This window comes from Anolis sagrei, chromosome 5 (genome assembly GCF_037176765.1).
Source record: "Anolis sagrei isolate rAnoSag1 chromosome 5, rAnoSag1.mat, whole genome shotgun sequence".
Classification (NCBI taxonomy): domain Eukaryota; kingdom Metazoa; phylum Chordata; class Lepidosauria; order Squamata; family Dactyloidae; genus Anolis; species Anolis sagrei.
The window spans coordinates 1,654,059-1,671,386 of NC_090025.1; the positions used below are offsets into that span (position 1 = coordinate 1,654,059).

General features: G+C 47.7%; 1 protein-coding gene across 8 annotated transcripts in view; it reads left to right on the forward strand.

The window, feature by feature from the left end:
* The window catches only part of DYSF (dysferlin), a 284,587-nt gene that overhangs the window by 45,958 nt on the left and 221,301 nt on the right, over positions 1 to 17,328 (forward strand). For all 8 annotated transcript variants that reach the window (XM_067468433.1, XM_067468436.1, XM_067468437.1 and 5 more), the window contains exons 4-6: positions 4,186 to 4,291; positions 13,779 to 13,896; positions 16,296 to 16,486. In XM_067468433.1, coding sequence (XP_067324534.1) covers positions 4,186 to 4,291; positions 13,779 to 13,896; positions 16,296 to 16,486 — 415 coding nt within the window. The remainder of the gene's footprint in view (positions 1 to 4,185; positions 4,292 to 13,778; positions 13,897 to 16,295; positions 16,487 to 17,328) is intronic.

A 17,328-nucleotide genomic window follows, 5' to 3' on the forward strand; every position in this document is an offset into this window, starting at 1 on the left:
GTGTCAACTGACCGCCTTGATTAGTATTTGATGGCCTGGCAGTGCCTGGGGCAATCTTTTGTTGAGAGGTGATTAGATGTCTTTGTTTTTTCTCTCTCTGTTGTTGTTCCAGGCGGTCATAGATCCGACGAGCCTGTGGTGTTTGGAAAGTCCTTTTGGCTGCAAGAAATTGTGGGATGGTATCTGTGTCTGCAGCGTAGAAGGAAAGTCAGGGAGCACAGGAGATGTGCTTTCCTGGTCCTTAGTTTTTCCAATCTTCATGTGTCTTTGGAACAGTTTCTCCCCGTAGAGATGTTCAATGTATTGTCGAAGGCTTTCATGGCTGGAATCACTGAGTTGTTGTAGGTTTTTCCGGGCTATATGGCCATGTTCTAGAGGCATTTTCTCCTGACGTTTCGCCTGCATCTATGGCAAGCATCCTCAGAGGTAGTGAGGTCTGTTGGACCTAGGAAAAAGGGTTTATATATCCGTGGAATGACCAGGGTGGGACGAAGGACTCTTGTCAGCTGGAGCTAGGTGTGAATGTTTCAACTGACCACCTTCATTAGCATTTGAAGGCCTGGCTGAGCCTGGGAGAATCTTTTGTTGAGAGGTGATTAGATGTCCTTGTTTGTTTCCTCTCTGTTGTTGTGCTGTTGTAATTTTAGAGTTTTTTTAGTATTGCAAAGTGTTTATACTCTCCACACGTTGTATACAGAAAAGTATAAAACATATATCAACAAAGATCTCATATATAATATGAGTTTGTAAATGTTCCCTTCTGCACAAGGTTTGCACAATCTCTGCTGGCAGAAAAGTGGCAGTGACGCAATCCATAAATATTTGTATTTTTAAAATTGTGTGGTCGTATTTTTAATGTAAGCTGTTTTGAGTCGCCTTTGGGAGAGATAAATTGGGGTATAAACAAACAACAACAAGACCATGTAACATGGTGTTTGTTCCTTGGTCATAAACGTCATTTCCTAATTGGTTCTATCATCAAAACATGGAGAAAGTTTATTAAAATGCAACAACTTTTTTTTTCATGAGAGGGACATCATCCTGCTAAAGCACATTTGGCTGTAATTTTCCAGCCTCTGTTTAAAGCTTCCAAAGAAGGAGCCTCCGCCACACTCCGGGGCAGAGAGTTCCACTGCTGAACGGCTCTCACAGTCAGGAAGTTCTTCCTCATGTTCAGATGGAATCTCCTCTCTTGTAGTTTGAAGCCATAGTTCCATTGCGTCCTAGTCTCCAAGGAAGCAGAAAATAAGCTTGCTCCCTCCTCCTCCCTGTGGCTTCCTCTCACATATATATATACATGGCTATCATATCTCCTCTCAGCCTTCTCTTCTTCAGGCTAAACATGCCCAGCTCCTTAAGCCGCTCCTCATAGGGCTTGTTCTCCAGACCCTGGATCATTTGAGTCGCCCTCCTCTGGACACATTCCAGCTTGTCAATATCTCTCTTCAACTGTGTTGCCCAGAATTGGACACAATATTCCAGGTGTGGTCTAACCAAAGCAGAATAGAGCATGGGGAGCATGACTTCCCTAGATCTAGACACTATGCTCCTCTTGATGCAGGCCAAAATCCCATTGGCTTTTTTTGTTGCCACATCACATTCCTGGCTCATGTTCATCTTCCTCCCCACGAGGACTCCAAGATCTTTTTCACACGTATTGCTCTCGAGCCAGGCACCCCCCATTCTGTATCTTTGCATTTCGTTTTTCCTGCCAAAGTGGAGTATCTTGCATTTCCCCCCGTTGAACTTCATTGTGTTAGTTTTGGCCCATCATCTCTCTCATCTGTCAGGATCGTTTTGAATCCTGCTCCTGTCCTCTGGAGTCTTGGCTCTCCCTCCCCATTTGGTCCCGTCTGCAAACTTGATGATCCTGCCTTCTAACCCTTCATCTAAGTCATCAATAAAGATGTTGAACAGGACCGGGCCCAGGACGGAACCCTGAGGCACTCCACTTGTCAGTTCTTTCCAGATTGAAGAAGAGGAAGCCTTGGGGAGAATCGCCCTCTGGGTTTGTCCATTTAACCAATTCCAGATCCACCTCACCGTAGTTTTGCCTCGCCCACATTGGACTAGTTTCCTTGCCAGAAGGTCATGGGGGACCTTGTCAAAGAAGGCCTTCCTGAAATCCAGACACGCTCCATCCACGGCATTCCCTGCATCGACCCAGTGGCAGCCACAAAAGCAAAGTTTCTGGAGCAGAACAATTACTTTCAAAGCAAGGACTGTACAATTAAACAGAAAACAACCCTTTCAAACCAGGAATACAACATTGTTCATTTTTTGTTACATAGTATAATGCATCTCAGTGTTCATTTTGCAACCCCTCATCCACAGAATCCTATGGCTCTTGAAAGGCTACAACATGGAGTTACACTTAAGAAATGTCCCTGTTCTGACTTACATACATATCCAACTTAAGAACAAAGAACTGATCTTGTTCATATCTTGGGAGGGGATGCCTGTAAAGTAAAGGTAAAGATTTCCCCCTGACATTAAGTCCGGTCATGTCCGACTCTGGTGCTCATCTCCATTTCTAAGCTGAAGAGCTGGCATTGTCCGTAGACACCTCCAAGGTCATGTGGCCAACATGACTGCATGGAGCACCATTACCTTCCTGTGGAAGCGGTACCTATTGATGTACTCACATTTGCTTGTTTTCGAACTGCTAGGTTGGCAGAAGCTGGGCCTAACAGTGGAAGCTCACCCCGCTCCCCGGATTCAAACCCCCAACCTTTTAGTCAGCAAGTTTGATAGCTCAATGGTTCAACCTGTTGCACCACAAGCTGTCTGTACACATTGCTAAAATACAATTTAGAATCCACTGATGAAATGCAGTTTAATATTTACAGTTGTGTTGGGACTCAGCCTGTGCTTGAACCTGTGATTGTGTTTCAGTCTCCTGATGTTTCTGTGTCTGATGTGGGTAATGAGGAGGGAAATCAGTCCACTCTTGCTTCTGATGTGGTGGATGCTGGGACTGACTCTGAGGTGCAAGATGGAGACACTTTGGTCAATGCGTTTCATGCAGACACTGACAGAGAGGCTTCGGTGCAAAGGGCAGATTCTCATGAGAATGTTTCTGTCAAGCCTTGGAAGGAAGGGTTACTCCCTCCGCCTGTGAGCTCTCCAGATTCTAGTTTGGGAAACAGTCTGGCACCTGGGAAAGTTAACGAGGAGTCAGATAAGCAGAGTCGGCGGCTGAAGATTAGCCAGAATTGACGAAAAGCCAGGCCCGTAGCCAGGATTTTGTTTTCAGGCGGGGGGGGGGGGGGGGGCTGAGTTTGGTTCGGGGGGGGGGGCTGAGTTTGGTTCGGGGGGGGGGGCTGAGTTTGGTTCGGGGGGGCTGAGTCTGAGTGAAAGAGGGTCTACCCTAGCAAACCTTTTGTATCGTTACCCCAATACCCCCATGCATATGGGATATATTGAGTATGGTGCACTTCAGAACAGGAAATAGGATCGTGATATGAATAAACATATCATGAACAGGATCATGATATGAATAAACATAGCAGTTTAAATAATGCACCAGGAAAGCCTTCTTGCGGACCACCATCAGAATTTCGGGGGGGGGGGGGCTGAAGTCCCTCAAGCCCCTCCCCCCGGCTACATGTCTGCAAGAGGCCCGATGTTTACGTAGATTCGAAAGGATTTGCCAGTTAAGATCAAAGACTGGAGGAAAACGAAACCAGTTTTTGGGATTTAAGGTTTGCCTTTAGAGAATCATGTCAGATCAGGCATCGTTTGGAAACCAAGTGCAAACCCCATGGAATTCCTGTTCTTCATGGATTTTTCTAGCCTTCCAAGGTGACTAGCAGCGTTGTCTGTTCTTGCTTCTTGGTTGATTCCTGTCTGGACAATCATTGCCTTGGATTATATTTTCATGCTTTTTGGACATTGCTTTTGATTGCTACATTTGGACGCTGTTTTATCTTGTTGCCTTTGAATGCCTTATTGCTTTTTGGAATCTTCTCTATCTTTACAAGCATTTATTTCTACTGGCTTTTTTTTTTTTTTTTTGCTAAGCTTTAATAAAAAGGATTGTTCCTTCACTCAACGTGTGGTGTGTTTATAGTCGGAGAGGCTCTTTCCTGTTCTGGAGTGCAACAAGTTGACTGGTTGGGCCTCGTGTCAGAAGAGAGGGGTCTTCAGTTGTCCCTCAAATCCTCTTCTTCTCCTTCTCTGCAGGTTCCTGGGCGAAGCCCATGTGTCGTTGAGGGATGTCCTAGCCTCGCCCAATTTGGCTGCCAGCTTCAATGCTCCTCTGCTGGACACCAGGAAGCAAAGCACTGGGGTGAGTCCACCTATTGCATCTATTACAGGCATGGACCAACTTGGGCCCTCCCTCCCTCCAGGTGTTTTGGACTCCAACTCCCACCATTCTTAACAGCCTATTGGCTGTTAGGAATGGTGGGAGTTGAAGTCCAAAACACTCGGAGAGCCCAAGTTCGTTGTATGATGTCCAATGACAACCAAGTTATTCTGTTCTATTTTCTTGTTCTCTGTCTACTCACCTACATACTTTCATAGAATCATAGAATCATAGAATCAAAGAGTTGGAAGAGACCTCCTGGGCCATCATCCAGTCCAACCCCATTCTGCCAAGAAGCAGGAAAATTGCATTCAAATCACCCCTGACAGATGGCCATCCAGCCTCTGCTTAAAAGCTTCCAAAGAAGGAGCCTCCACCACACTCCGGGGCAGAGAGTTCCACTGCTGAATGGCTCTCACAGTCAGGAAGTTTGCTATCCAGTTCTTTCTCTGCCTTATTCTATCATCTACTTATTGATCCATCCTGCCCTTGGTTCACTTTATTTTATTATTTTATTATTTCTTTATTTATTTACAGCTTTTCTATTCCGCCCTTCTCCTCACCCCGCAGGGGACTCAGGGCGGATTACAGTGTACACATACATGGCAAACATTCAATGCCAATTTTAACATACAACATATACGGACATAGACAGAGGCTATTTAACTTTTTCTGTCCGCCAGGGGAGCTGTCGCTTTCATCATCCATCTGCAATGCTGATGAAGCACTTCCGCATTCCCCGCATGCTTCCCCGCTGGAGTGCTTGCTGGAGTCTTTTTTATGGCCTCATAAATCAGTTAATTTAGCCTCCCCACACTTTAAGGTGGTACCTTATTTTCCTACCTGACAGATACAACTGTCTTTTGGGTAGCAAAGGTTGACAACAGGCTACACAATGGTTGGAAACCCACTCCAACCGGGCTGGCTTTGAACTCATGGCCTTTTGGTCAGAGTGATCTTAATGCAGCTCACACTCAGACAGCTGCGCCACAATCCCGGTGTTTTTTTTAAAAAAATTATTATTATTATTATTATTATTATTAAAGCCTTCAATAATAATATTAATGTATTTATTATTATTATTATTATTATTATTATTAATTTTATTATTATTCAGTTCTTGTGGGTTTTTTTCGGGCTATATGGCCATGTTCTAGAGGCATTTCTCCTGACGTTTCGCCTGCACAGTTGCAGGCGAAATGTCAGGAGAAATGCCTCTAGAACATGGCCATATAGCCCGAAAAAAACCCACAAGAACTGAATAATAATAATAATAATAATAATAATAATAATAAATAAATAAATTTGGCCTTGGTTCCTTTTGAATTCTTTGTTGCCTGGAGACACCCTTAGCCTGGGTGGTGTTCACTGGCCCTTGATTCTTGCTGCCTGGAGGCCTCCTGTGTCTTGGTGGTGTTCCCTAGTCACTGTCCTGATTATAGTGTTTTTCAATAGTGATAGCCAAATTGTGTTCATATTTATTTATTTATTTATTTATCATTCGAACTTCTATGCGGCCACTCCCCTGGGGCTCGGAGCGGCTTACAAGAACAGGCTAAAATCGAACACAATTTAAAAACAATTTAAAACAATTTAAAAACAGCAATATCAAAGATCAAAGGCCTGTCGAAACAGGTATGTCTTACATGCCCTGCGGAAAGCTGATAAGTCCCGCAAGGCACGGACTTCGGGTGGCAGAGTGTTCCAGAGCGATGGTGCCACTGCCGTAAAGGCTCTGCGCCTGGTTGCTGTTAGACAAAGGTCTTGACACTGGGAATTTCCAGTAGATCTTGGTCCTCAGAGTGGAGGGATCTGTGGGGTTGGGAGGGGGTGAGGCGGTCCCTCAGGTCCATCGGCCCCAGACCATGCAAGGCCTTCAAGGTGAGTCCCATCACTTTGAAAGTGATCCGATGCTCAATGGGTAACCAATGCAGCTGCAGGAAGATTGGGGTGATGTGGCATCTCATCGGAATTCCCTTCTGAATTTTGTACCAACTTGAGCTTCCGGATCACCGACAGAGGAAGGCCAATGGAGAGGGCATTACAGTAGTCCAGTCTGGAGATGACCATGGCCTGGATCACCGTAGCGAGGTCGTCCCTGGACAGGGAGGGGGCCAGCCGTCTAGCCTGCCGCAGGTGAAAGAAAGAAGGTGGTTCTGCTCACGGCGGAGAGAGACCTGGGCCTCCATCCTCAGCAGAAAGAGGGTCCAAAAGGACTCCCAGACTCTTGACCAACGAGGATGGGCGTAGCACCTCGCCATCCAGGGCGGGCAGATGGACGTCCCCACTGCCCGGTCGACCCAGCCATAGGATCTCCGTCTTTGCCGGATTCACCCTCAACCTGCTGGCACACAGCCATCCAGTCACGGCCTCGAGGAACTCATGGAAGGAATCGGGTCTAGAGTCCGGTCGCCCTTCCATCTTCAGCACCAGCTGAGTGTCATTGGCGTACTGGTCACACTCCAGCCCAAAACCTCGGAGCAGCTGAGCAATGGCCGCATAGAGATGTTAAACCACAGAGGGGAGAGGATGGCCCCCTGAGGAGGAACTCCACAAGAGAGAGAGAGAGAGGGGACCTCTCAGAGACCAGGCCTCCCCTCTCCACTCGCTGTCCACGGTTGTGAAAAAAGGAGGGGAGCCAATTCAAAGCTGCCCCCCTGACTCCAACAACAGCAAGGCGGTGGGTCAAAAGACTAATCGACTGTGTCCAATGCTGCTGTGAGATCCAATAGCACAAGCAGCGCTGACCCGCTCTGGTCAAGCTGGCATCGAAGGTGATCCGTGATGGAGACCAGCACAGTCTCTGTCCTGTGCCCCGGTTTCGTCCTATCTGTTGAGATTTTCCATGTGCTTGTGGATTTTCACCAGCTTCTCTATGTCAGTCTAACACAGTAGTTGTCAGAGTGGCCCAGCATTTCTGTGTTCTCAAATAATAATATTCTGTGCCCAGCTTAGCTTATCATGTGTTCTGCTACGGCTGACTTCTCTGGTTGAGTGAGTCTGCAGTGCCTTTCGTCTTCTTTGATTCATGCCTGGGCAATGCTGCTACGTTTGGGGGTCCCTATGGAGACCTCAAGTTTGTAGACAGGACCAAATAGGAAGGGAGAGGCAATACCCAGAAGACAGGAGCAGAATTCAAAAGGATCTTCTCAGATGAGGGAGGTCATTGGCCAAAACTAACACAAGGAAGTCCAACGGGGACAAAGGCAAGAGACTCCACTTGGGCAGGAAAAATGAAAAGCATATAGAGACAGAATGGGGGATGATGATGCCTGGCTCGAGAGGAGGATGTGTGGAAAAGATCTTGGAGTCCTTGTGAAGAGGAACAGGAGCCAGGAATGGGATTTTAGCCTGCATAGATAGGAGCCTAGTGTCGAGACCCAGGGAAGTCCTGCTCCCCATGCTCTATTCTATTCTGCCTTGGTCAGGCCATATTATCTGGAATCCTATTGTGTCCAATTCCGGGCACCACCACTGAAGGGAGAGGCTGACTCTCAGCTGACTCAAAGGATCAAGGGTCTGGAGAACAAGCCCTATGAGGAGCAGCTTGAAGAGCTGGGCATGTTTAGCCTGAAGAAGAGAAGGCAGAGAGGAGACAGGATGAGGGCCAGGGATCAAGAGGTGAGACTGGGAAAGTTCTAGGGAGGAGGAGGAGGGGGCAGGCTTCCTTCCTGCTGCCCCGGAGAGAGACTAGGGCACAATGAAACAATGGCCTCAAATGACAGGAAAGGAAGGAGATTCCACCTGAACATGAGGAAGAACCTCATGACTATGAAAGAGAGCCGTTCAGTAGTGGAACTCTCTGCCCCGGAGTGTGGTGGAGGCTCCTTCTTTGGAGGCTTTGAAACAGAGACTGGATGGCCATCTGTTGGGGATGCTTTGAAAGCGATTTTCCTGCTTCTTGGAGGAATGGGGTTGGACTGGATGGCCCAGGAGGTCTCTTTCAACTCTAGGATTCTGTGTTTCTTGTCCACAGCTGCATGGTATGCGATAGACTCTTGCAGTGGTGAGAGCATCCCTCTTGTCCTATGCTGAACGGAGCATTTGTTGGATCTTCTTAGTGGTTCTGTTTCTTTTGGGGAGAAAAGGGTGGTCCGCCTCTTCTCTTTTCTTGGTGTTGCAGTCCTTCCTTTTTAGAAAAGAATCGCTTCGGTTGCCCTTTGGGCCGCTTCTCTCAGGAGCAAAAGGGAAGTCGGTCTTGGTGCGTAAACCGGCGGGGAGGATGTTTACCTGGGAGGGATTTCCTGCCCGCCTCTCTTGGGACTCATTCATTTGGGGCACCAGTTCCTTTCACGCCTGGCTTTGATCCACAGAGACCCTCCCCTCCTGCCGGGCAAAGCTTCCGAATCCGCAGGGTTTTGCTCCATTATAATGGGAAATACTGGTCCTTGCATCCCACACATGTTTCCCTTCCTAAAGTCTTTTGTGTTTGACATCCAGTAGCCTCAATGGCTCTCACAGTCAGGAAGTTCTTCCTCATGTTCAGATGGAATCTCCTCTCTTGAAGTTTGAAGCCATTGTTCCATTGCATCCTAGTCTCCACGGAAGCAGAAAACAAGCTTGCTCCCTCCTCCTCCCTGTGGCTTCCTCTCACATATTTATACATGGCCCTCATCATATCTCCTCTCAGCCTTCTCTTCTTCAGGCTAAACATGCCCAGCTCCTTAAGCCACTCCTCATAGGGCTTGTTCTCCAGGCCCCTGATCTGCTCCCTCCTCCCTGTGGCTTCCTCTCACATATTTATACATGGCTCTCATCATATCTCCTCTCAGCCTTCTCTTCTTCAGGCTAAACATGCCCAGCTCCTTAAGCCGCTCCTCATAGGGCTTGTTCTCCAGACCCTTGATCTGCTCCCTCCTCCTCCCTGTGGCTTCCTCTCACATATTTATACATGGCTCTCATCATATCTCCTCTCAGCCTTCTCTTCTTCAGGCTAAACATGCCCAGCTCCTTAAGCCGCTCCTCATAGGGCTTGTTCTCCAGGCCCCTGATCTGCTCCCTCCTCCCTGTGGCTTCCTCTCACATATTTATACATGGCTCTCATCATATCTCCTCTCAGCCTTCTCTTCTTCAGGCTAAACATGCCCAGCTCCTTAAGCCGCTCCTCATAGGGCTTGTTCTCCAGACCCTTGATCATTTTAGTCGCCCTCCTCTGGACACATTCCAGCTTAGGGTCAATATCTCTCTTGAATTGTGGTGCCCAGAATTGGACACAATATTCCAGATGTGGTCTAACCAAGGCAGAATAGAGCATGGGGAGCATGACTTCCTTAGATCTAGACACTATGCTCCTCTTGATGCAGGCCAAAATCCCATTGGCTTTTTTTGCCGCCACATCACATTGTTGGCTCATGTTCACCTTCCTGTCCACGAGGACTCCAAGATCTTTTTCACACGTACTGCTCTCGAGCCAGGCCTCATTGTCCCCCATTCTGTCTCTTTGCATTTCGTTTTTCCTGCCTAAGTGGAGTATCTTGCATTTGTCCCTGTTGAACTTCATTTTGTTCGTTTTGGCCCATCATCTCTCTAATCTGTCAAGATCGTTTCCCCATTTTTTTATGATAGAACCAATAAGGAAATGATATTTATAACCCAGGAACAAAAGTTGTGTTACATAGTATTGTCAGAAATGTTGAGGTACTGTTTCTCTCCTGACGCCTTCCTTCGGTTAGTGGATTGAGTGGCTGAGAGCTGCCACTTAGTGGTCACTCATTGAGTTGCACCTTGAATCAGCTTGGATCATCGAATCCTAGAGTTGGAAGAGACCTGGTGGGCCATCCAGTCCAACCTTATTCTGCCAAGAAGCAGGACAATCACCTTCAACAGATGGCTATCCAGCTTCTGCTTTAAAGCCTCCAAAGAAGGAGCCTCCACCACACTCCGGGGCAGAGAGTTCCACTGCTGAACAGCTCTCACAGTCAGGAAGTTCTTCCTCATGTTCAGATGGAATCTCCTCTCTTGTAGTTTGAAGCCATTGTTCCCTTGCGTCCTAGTCTCCAGGGAAGCAGAAAGGAAGCTCACTCCCTCCTCCTCCCTGTGGCTTCCTCTCACATATTTGTACATGGCCCTCATCCTGTCTGCTCTCAGCCTTCTCTTTTTTTCTCATGTTGTTGTTGTTCATTCGTTCAGTCATCTCCGACTCTTCGTGACCTCATGGACCAGCCCACACCAGAGCTCCCTGTCGGCCGTCACCACCCCCAGCTCCTTCAAGGTCAGTCCAGTCACTTCAAGGATGCCATCCATCCATCCACCTTGCCCTTGGTCGGCCCCTCTTCCTTTTGCCTTCCACTTTCCCCAGCATCATTGTCTTCTTTTTCACATAGAATCAAAGAATCCCAGAGCTGGAACAGATCCCAGGGCCATCTGTCAGGGGTGCTTTGAACGTGATTGTCCTGCTTCTTGGCTTGGGTTATGCCTTCTTGGCCATGCAGGAAGGCATAACCCAAGCCCTCCGGACAGAGGCTGTCCAGCCCCTCCTCCAGATAAGGAGATCCCATCTCACTTGGAGGAGGCCTACTCCATTGGACTCCTATTGATGCAGCCTAGAATTGCATTGGCTTTATAAGCTGCTGCATCACACCGTAGGCTCATGCTCTACCAAGACCTATTGGTAGATCCCTTTCACGTGGAAGGTTTTTTCAAGCCAGGTGTCACCTGTCCATACTGGATATTCCTTCCTTCCCTCTCGACTGCATCCTAGAATCGGATTTCGCTTCTCCGTCAAAGTAGTTCCTTGAAAAGGTGCATCAGCACTGAACCTTGATAGAGGACCCTCTAATAATAATAATAATAATAATAATAATAATAATAATAATAATTTATTTGTACTCCGCCACCATCTCCCCAAGGGGACTCAGGGCAGCTTACATGAGGCCAAGCCCAACAATGCAATGCATCAATATACAACAAAACACAACATAAATATCCTGATGCAGTTCTAAGGGGGATGGACCATGGATGATGGGACTTGCAGTACCTTGACTCACCTTCTGAGACCACTGCGACCCAATGACTGATCAAGACCAAACTTAGCAAACAGAGCCCCCATGATCCATTCTACATCCTGGTGCAGATTCGAGGAGGATGGACCACTGATGTCCAATTCTGGGCACCACAATTCAAGAGAGATATTGACAAGCTGGAATGTGTCCAGAGGAGGGCGACTAAAATGATCAAGGGTCTGGAGAACAAGCCCTATGAGGAGTGGCTTAAGGAGCTGGGCATGCTTAGCCTGAAGAAGAGAAGGCTGAGAGGAGATATGATAGCCATGGATAAATATGTGAAAGGAAGCCACAGGGAGGAGGAGGGAGCAAGCTTGTTTTCTGCTTCCTTGGAGACTAGGACGCAATGGAGGAATGGCTTCAAACTACAAGAGAGGAGATTCCATCTGAACATGAGGAAGAACTTCCTGACTGTGAGAGCCGTTCAGCAGTGGAACTCTCTGCCCCGGAGTGTGGTAGAGGCTCCTTCTTTGGAAGCTTTTAAGCAGAGGCTGGATGGCCATTTGTCAGGGGTGATTTGAATGCAATATTCCTGCTTCTTGGCAGAATGGGGTTGGACTGGATGGCCCATGAGGTCTCTTCCAACTCTTTGATTCTATGATTCTATGATTCTATGATTCTATGATGATGGGACTTGAAGTCCCTCCACTCATGTCCCAAGACTGCTGCAACCCTCATCCAATGACTGATCGAGACCAAACTTGGCAAATAGTACCCTCATGACCCATTCTACATCCTGGTGCAGTTTGGAGGACAATGGATCACAGATGATGGGACTCTAAGTACCTCCACTCACGTCCCGAGACTGCTGCGACCCTCATCCAATGACTGAACAAGACCAAACCTGGGACACAGAACCCTCATGACCCATTCTACATCCTGGTGCAGTTTGGAGGATGATGGATCACGGATGATGGGACTCGAAGTATCTTCGTTCACATCCCAGACCGCTGCGACCCTCATCCAGCGGCTGATGAAGACCAAACTTGGCACCCAAAGCCCCCATGACCCACTCTACATCCAGGTGCTGTTTGGAGGAGGATGGACCATGCACGATGGGATTCGCAGTACCTTCACTAACTGATAACTCATAAAGAACACCTTTGCCACACAATGCCTTTCCCAAATAATCTCAGGACTCAGGACTAAAGGCCGCAGGCAAAAAAGGATATGCAGAAACGAGCAGCTGCACATCTTATTGGCGGCTTATCCACAGTCTGTTTAGCACCTTCCAAGTCGCCCTGTCTTCTGTATGCCCGGGGGGAGTCTGTCATTTGGTTCTACCCTGCCACTTTTGGACTCTTGCTTGCCGAGGTGTTCCTGCGAGAACCTCTCTCGATCTAGGGAAGCTATTTCTTGATTTAAGGCATTGGCGTGCTGGCTGATACCCGAACAGAGGATGTGCCAGAGATGTCACTGCCTTGGTCCTTTCACTGTTGGCTGCTACTTATTATTATTATTATTATTATTATTATTATTATTAAAAGCCTTGTTCCACAACCAGGTTTTCACTAGCTTCCTAAAGGTCAGGAGGGAGGGGGCAGATCTAATTTCATTCGGGAGGGAATTCCATAGCCGAGGGGCCACCACAGAAAAGGCCCTGTCTCTTGTTCCCATCAGACGCGCCTGCGAAGATGGCGGGACCAAGAGTAGGGCCTCTCCAGACGATCTTAACACTCTTGATGGTTCATAGGGGAGAGTTCTTCCCAGAGGATGGTACAATACTGACTACACGGTATGATTTCGCCAGTGGTGTTGAGCGTAGACACCTTGTGATTACGCGCCATGTTTCATTAAGAATCATAGAATCATAGAATCATAGAATCCTAGAGTTGGAAGAGACCTCCTGGGCCATCCAGTCCAACCCCATTCTGCCAAGAAGCAGGAATATTGCATTCAAATCACCCCTGACAGATGGCCATCCAGCCTCTGCTTAAAAGCTTCCAAAGAAGGAGCCTCCACCACACTCCGGGGCAGAGAGTTCCACTGCTGAACGGCTCTCACAGTCAGGAAGTTCTTCCTCATGTTCAGATGGAATCTCCTCTCTTGTAGTTTGAAGCCATTGTTCCGCGTCCTAGTCTCCAAGGAAGCAGAAAGGAAGCTTGCTCCCTCCTCCTCCTCCCTGTGGCTTCCTCTCACATATTTATACATGGCTATCATATCTCCTCTCAGCCTTCTCTTCTTCAGGCTAAACATGCCCAGCTCCCCAAGACGCTCCTCATAGGGCTTGTTCTCCAGACCCTTGATCATTTTAGTCGCTCTCCTCTGGACACATTCCAGCTTGTCAATACCTCTCTTGAATTGTGGTGCCCAGAATTGGACACAATATTCCAGGTGTGGTCTCACCAAGAGCCACGCCCACTGTTTTAATGTGGTGAGAGAGGCTTCCATCACGTCCCATCCATGAAGGGAATGCATCCTTCCGGCTTCTAAGGCGTCCTTCCTCCTTCCTCTTCCTCTTCCTCCAGGCCTTCCTGGTGCTGCAGGTCTCCTACATCCCTCCACCTGGGGCGGCCCCCCTGTTTCCTCCTCCCACTCCGCCGGAGCCCAGTCCGAGCGCACCTGCCGAACTGGACACCATGACAGGTGAGTCCGACGCTCCCTTCACCTTTGCCTTCTTGGCTCCCGGATTCGCCCACGGAGTCAAAATGGGCCCTTTAGAAAAACCTGAGTGATTGGTTGGAACTTGGTTTGGACAGTGTTCTTGCAGGCATGTGCCAACTTTGGCTCTCCTTCCAGGTGTTTTGGACTCCAACTCCCACAATTCCTAACAGCCTACTGGCTCACTACCTCTGTGGATGCTTGCCATAGATGCAGGCGAAACGTCAGGAGAGAATGCCTCTAGACCATGGCCATACAGCCCGAAAAAACCTACAACAACCCAGCCTACCGGCTGTTAGGAATTGTGGGAGTTGAAGTCCAAAACACCTGGAGGGAGAGCCAAAGTTGGCACATGCTTGCAAGAACATTTATATAAATAAAAATGTAATGTTCGTTTGTGGGATCAACATAACTGAAAAACCACTGGATGAATTGACACCAAATTTGGACACAAGACACCTCTCAGGCCAACGAGTAACCATCACTCATGAAAACACTGAAAAACACAGCAGAAGGGACTTAAAAAGCCAAAATACAAAACAAAACAAAAATTACAGCGCATGTGCAAAAACCACACACACACACATATACACACACATGCCACACATATATACACATATATACAAAATACAAAACAAAAAAAATTACACCGCATGTGCAAAACCACACACACATATACACACACGCGCCACACATATATACACATATATACACCCACGAAACACATATCACAGACTGGGCCACAGCAACACATGGCAGGGGACAGCTCACTATATAGAAAAAAATGTAATGTTTGCTTGTGGGATTAATATAACTCAAAAACCACTGGAGTAATTGGCACCAAATGTGGACACAATATGCATTTCAGGCCAAGAAGTGACCATCACTCAGAAAAACACTGAAAAACACAGCAGAAGAGACTTAAAAAGCCAACCCCCCCAAAAAATACATTACAACACATGTGCACAACGACATATATTGCAAACACACATATTGTAAGACTGTAGGATCTATATAGCAATATTAAATAACCACTCACAAGCCGTTTTTGCTTTGAAATGGATATATTGCTTGTATCTTTGCAGCAAAGACACTCCTGACTTGTTCCCACCACCACTTCCTTTTATACACCTTTCCTGCCCATCTCCCCCTCTTCTCAGTTTCCTTATTAGAGATTGTTGCTTCACAAGTTCCAATACAAGGTTTCCAGCACCCTTTGCTGGCTTCAAAATGTCATAGAGAGAGAATTGAGGCAGCCAGGATGATTCCGTCAGGATGTCACGGAGGGAATTTTGTGATGTCTTCATGCTGTCGGAAATTGACTCAGAAAGAAAAAAGGGAAGGAAGGCGAGAAAGAGAAGGAAGGAAGGAAGGAAGGAGAGAAAGCAAAAGGGAAAGAAAAGGGAGGAAGGAAGGGAAGAGAAAGAGAAGGAGAAGGAAGGAAGGAAGGAAGGAAAGAAGGGAAGAAAGCAAAAGGAAAGAAAAGGGAGGAAGGAAGGGAAGAGAAAGAGAAGGAAGGGGAGAAGGAAGGAAGGAAGGAAGGAAGGAAAGAAGGAAGGAGAGAAAGCAAAAGGGAAAGAAAAGGGAGGAAGGGAGGGAAGAGAAAGAGAAGGAAGGGGAGAAGGAAAGAAAAAAGGGAAGGAAGGAGAGAAAGAGGGAGGGAGAGAAGAAAGGAGAGAAAGAAAAAGGGAAAGAAAAGGGAGGGAGGGAGGGAGGGAGGGAGGGAAGAGAAAGAGAAGGAAGGAAGGAAGGAAGGAAGGAAGGAAGGAAGGAAGGAAGGAAGGAAGGAAGGGGAGAAAGCAAAAGGGGAAGAAAAGGGAGGAAGGGAGGGAAGAGAAAGAGAAGGAAGGAAGGAAGGAGAGAAGGAAAGAAAAAAGGGAAGGAAGGAAGGAGAAAAAGCAAAAGGGAAAGGAAAGAGAGGAAGGAAGGGAATAGAAAGAGAAGGAAGGAGAGAAGGAAAGAAAAAAGGGAAGGAGAGAAAGAGGGAGGGAAGGAAGAAAGGAGAGAAAGCAAAAGGGAAAGAAAGGGGGGGAAGAAGGAAGGAAGGAGAGAGAGAGAGAGAGAGAGAGAGAAAGGGATGAAAGGGAAGGAAGGAAAGAGGGAGGGAAGGAAGGAGAGAAAGAAAGGAGGAGAGAAAGAGGGAAGGAAGGTTGGCCACAGCAACACGTGGCAGGTGCAGCTAGTGTACAATAACATTACGGCAGGCAAAGGAGGTTCCAGAAACTCCCAGTGGATGGACACCCAGGGTCTGCTGCACCAAGCCAAGCTAAAGTGTGATAGTGAGTCCCATCATCCCCCAAACAGCTAGGAGAACCGTGCCTTAAGGTTGGGAACCCGGAGCAATGTCTCCCCTCCTGGCTTCTTCATTCTTGCACCTCTTGTAGATACGGCTGGAGAGGAAGAGGCGGAGGACCTTCTCGGGACCGGAGATGAAGAGGAGCCTTTGGTGGGTCCTGCATCTCCGGAGCAGCCCTCCGCCCCCCGGAAGCCCCCTTCCCACGCCGTTCACGGGACCAGGAGGAGGAGGAGGAGCGGCCCCAAGAAGCCCCTCTCCAACAAGCCCCAGGACTTCCAGGTAAAGAGGACGAGGAGGAGGGCGCACCTGAGCCCTGCAAAGGATGCTCAGAGTAAGAAGGCAGCCATGCCATCTTAGGATTGAAGAGACATAGGTTGGAATCATTGAGATCTAGGATATTTGCTAATAATTACTTCTGTGATGTGTTGTCAAAGGCTTTCGTTTCCGGAATCACTGGGTTGCGGTGAGTTTTGCGGGCTGTCTGGCCATGTTCCAGAAGCATTCTCTCCTGACGTTTCACCTGCATCTATGGCAGGCATCCTCAGATGTTGAGAAGTCTGTTGGAAACCATTGGCCACCTTGATTAGCCTTGAATGGCCTTGCAGCTTCAAAGCCTGGCTGCTTCCTGCCTGGGAAATCCTTGGTTGAGAGGTGTTAGCTGGCCCTGATTGTTTCCTGTCTGGAATCCCCCATGGCCGGACAGCCCGCAAAACTCAGCTAGGTAGGCAGATAGATAGATAAATAGATAGATAGATAGATAGATAGATAGAAGCATTCTCTCCTGACGTTTCACCTGCATCTATGGCAGGCATCCTCAGATGTTGAGAAGTATGTTGGAAACCATTGGCCACCTTGATTAGCCTTGAATGGCCTTGCAGCTTCAAAGCCTGGCTGCTTCCTGCCTGGGAAATCCTTGGTTGAGAGGTGTTAGCTGGCCCTGATTGTTTCCTGTCTGGAATCCCCCATGGCCAGACAGCCCGGAAAACTCAGCTAGGTAGGCAGATAGATAGATAGATAGATAGATAGATAGATAGATGGTAGATGGTAGATGGTAGATGGCAGATATAGATAGATAGATAGATAGATAGATAGATAGATAGATAGATAGTAGATAGCAGATA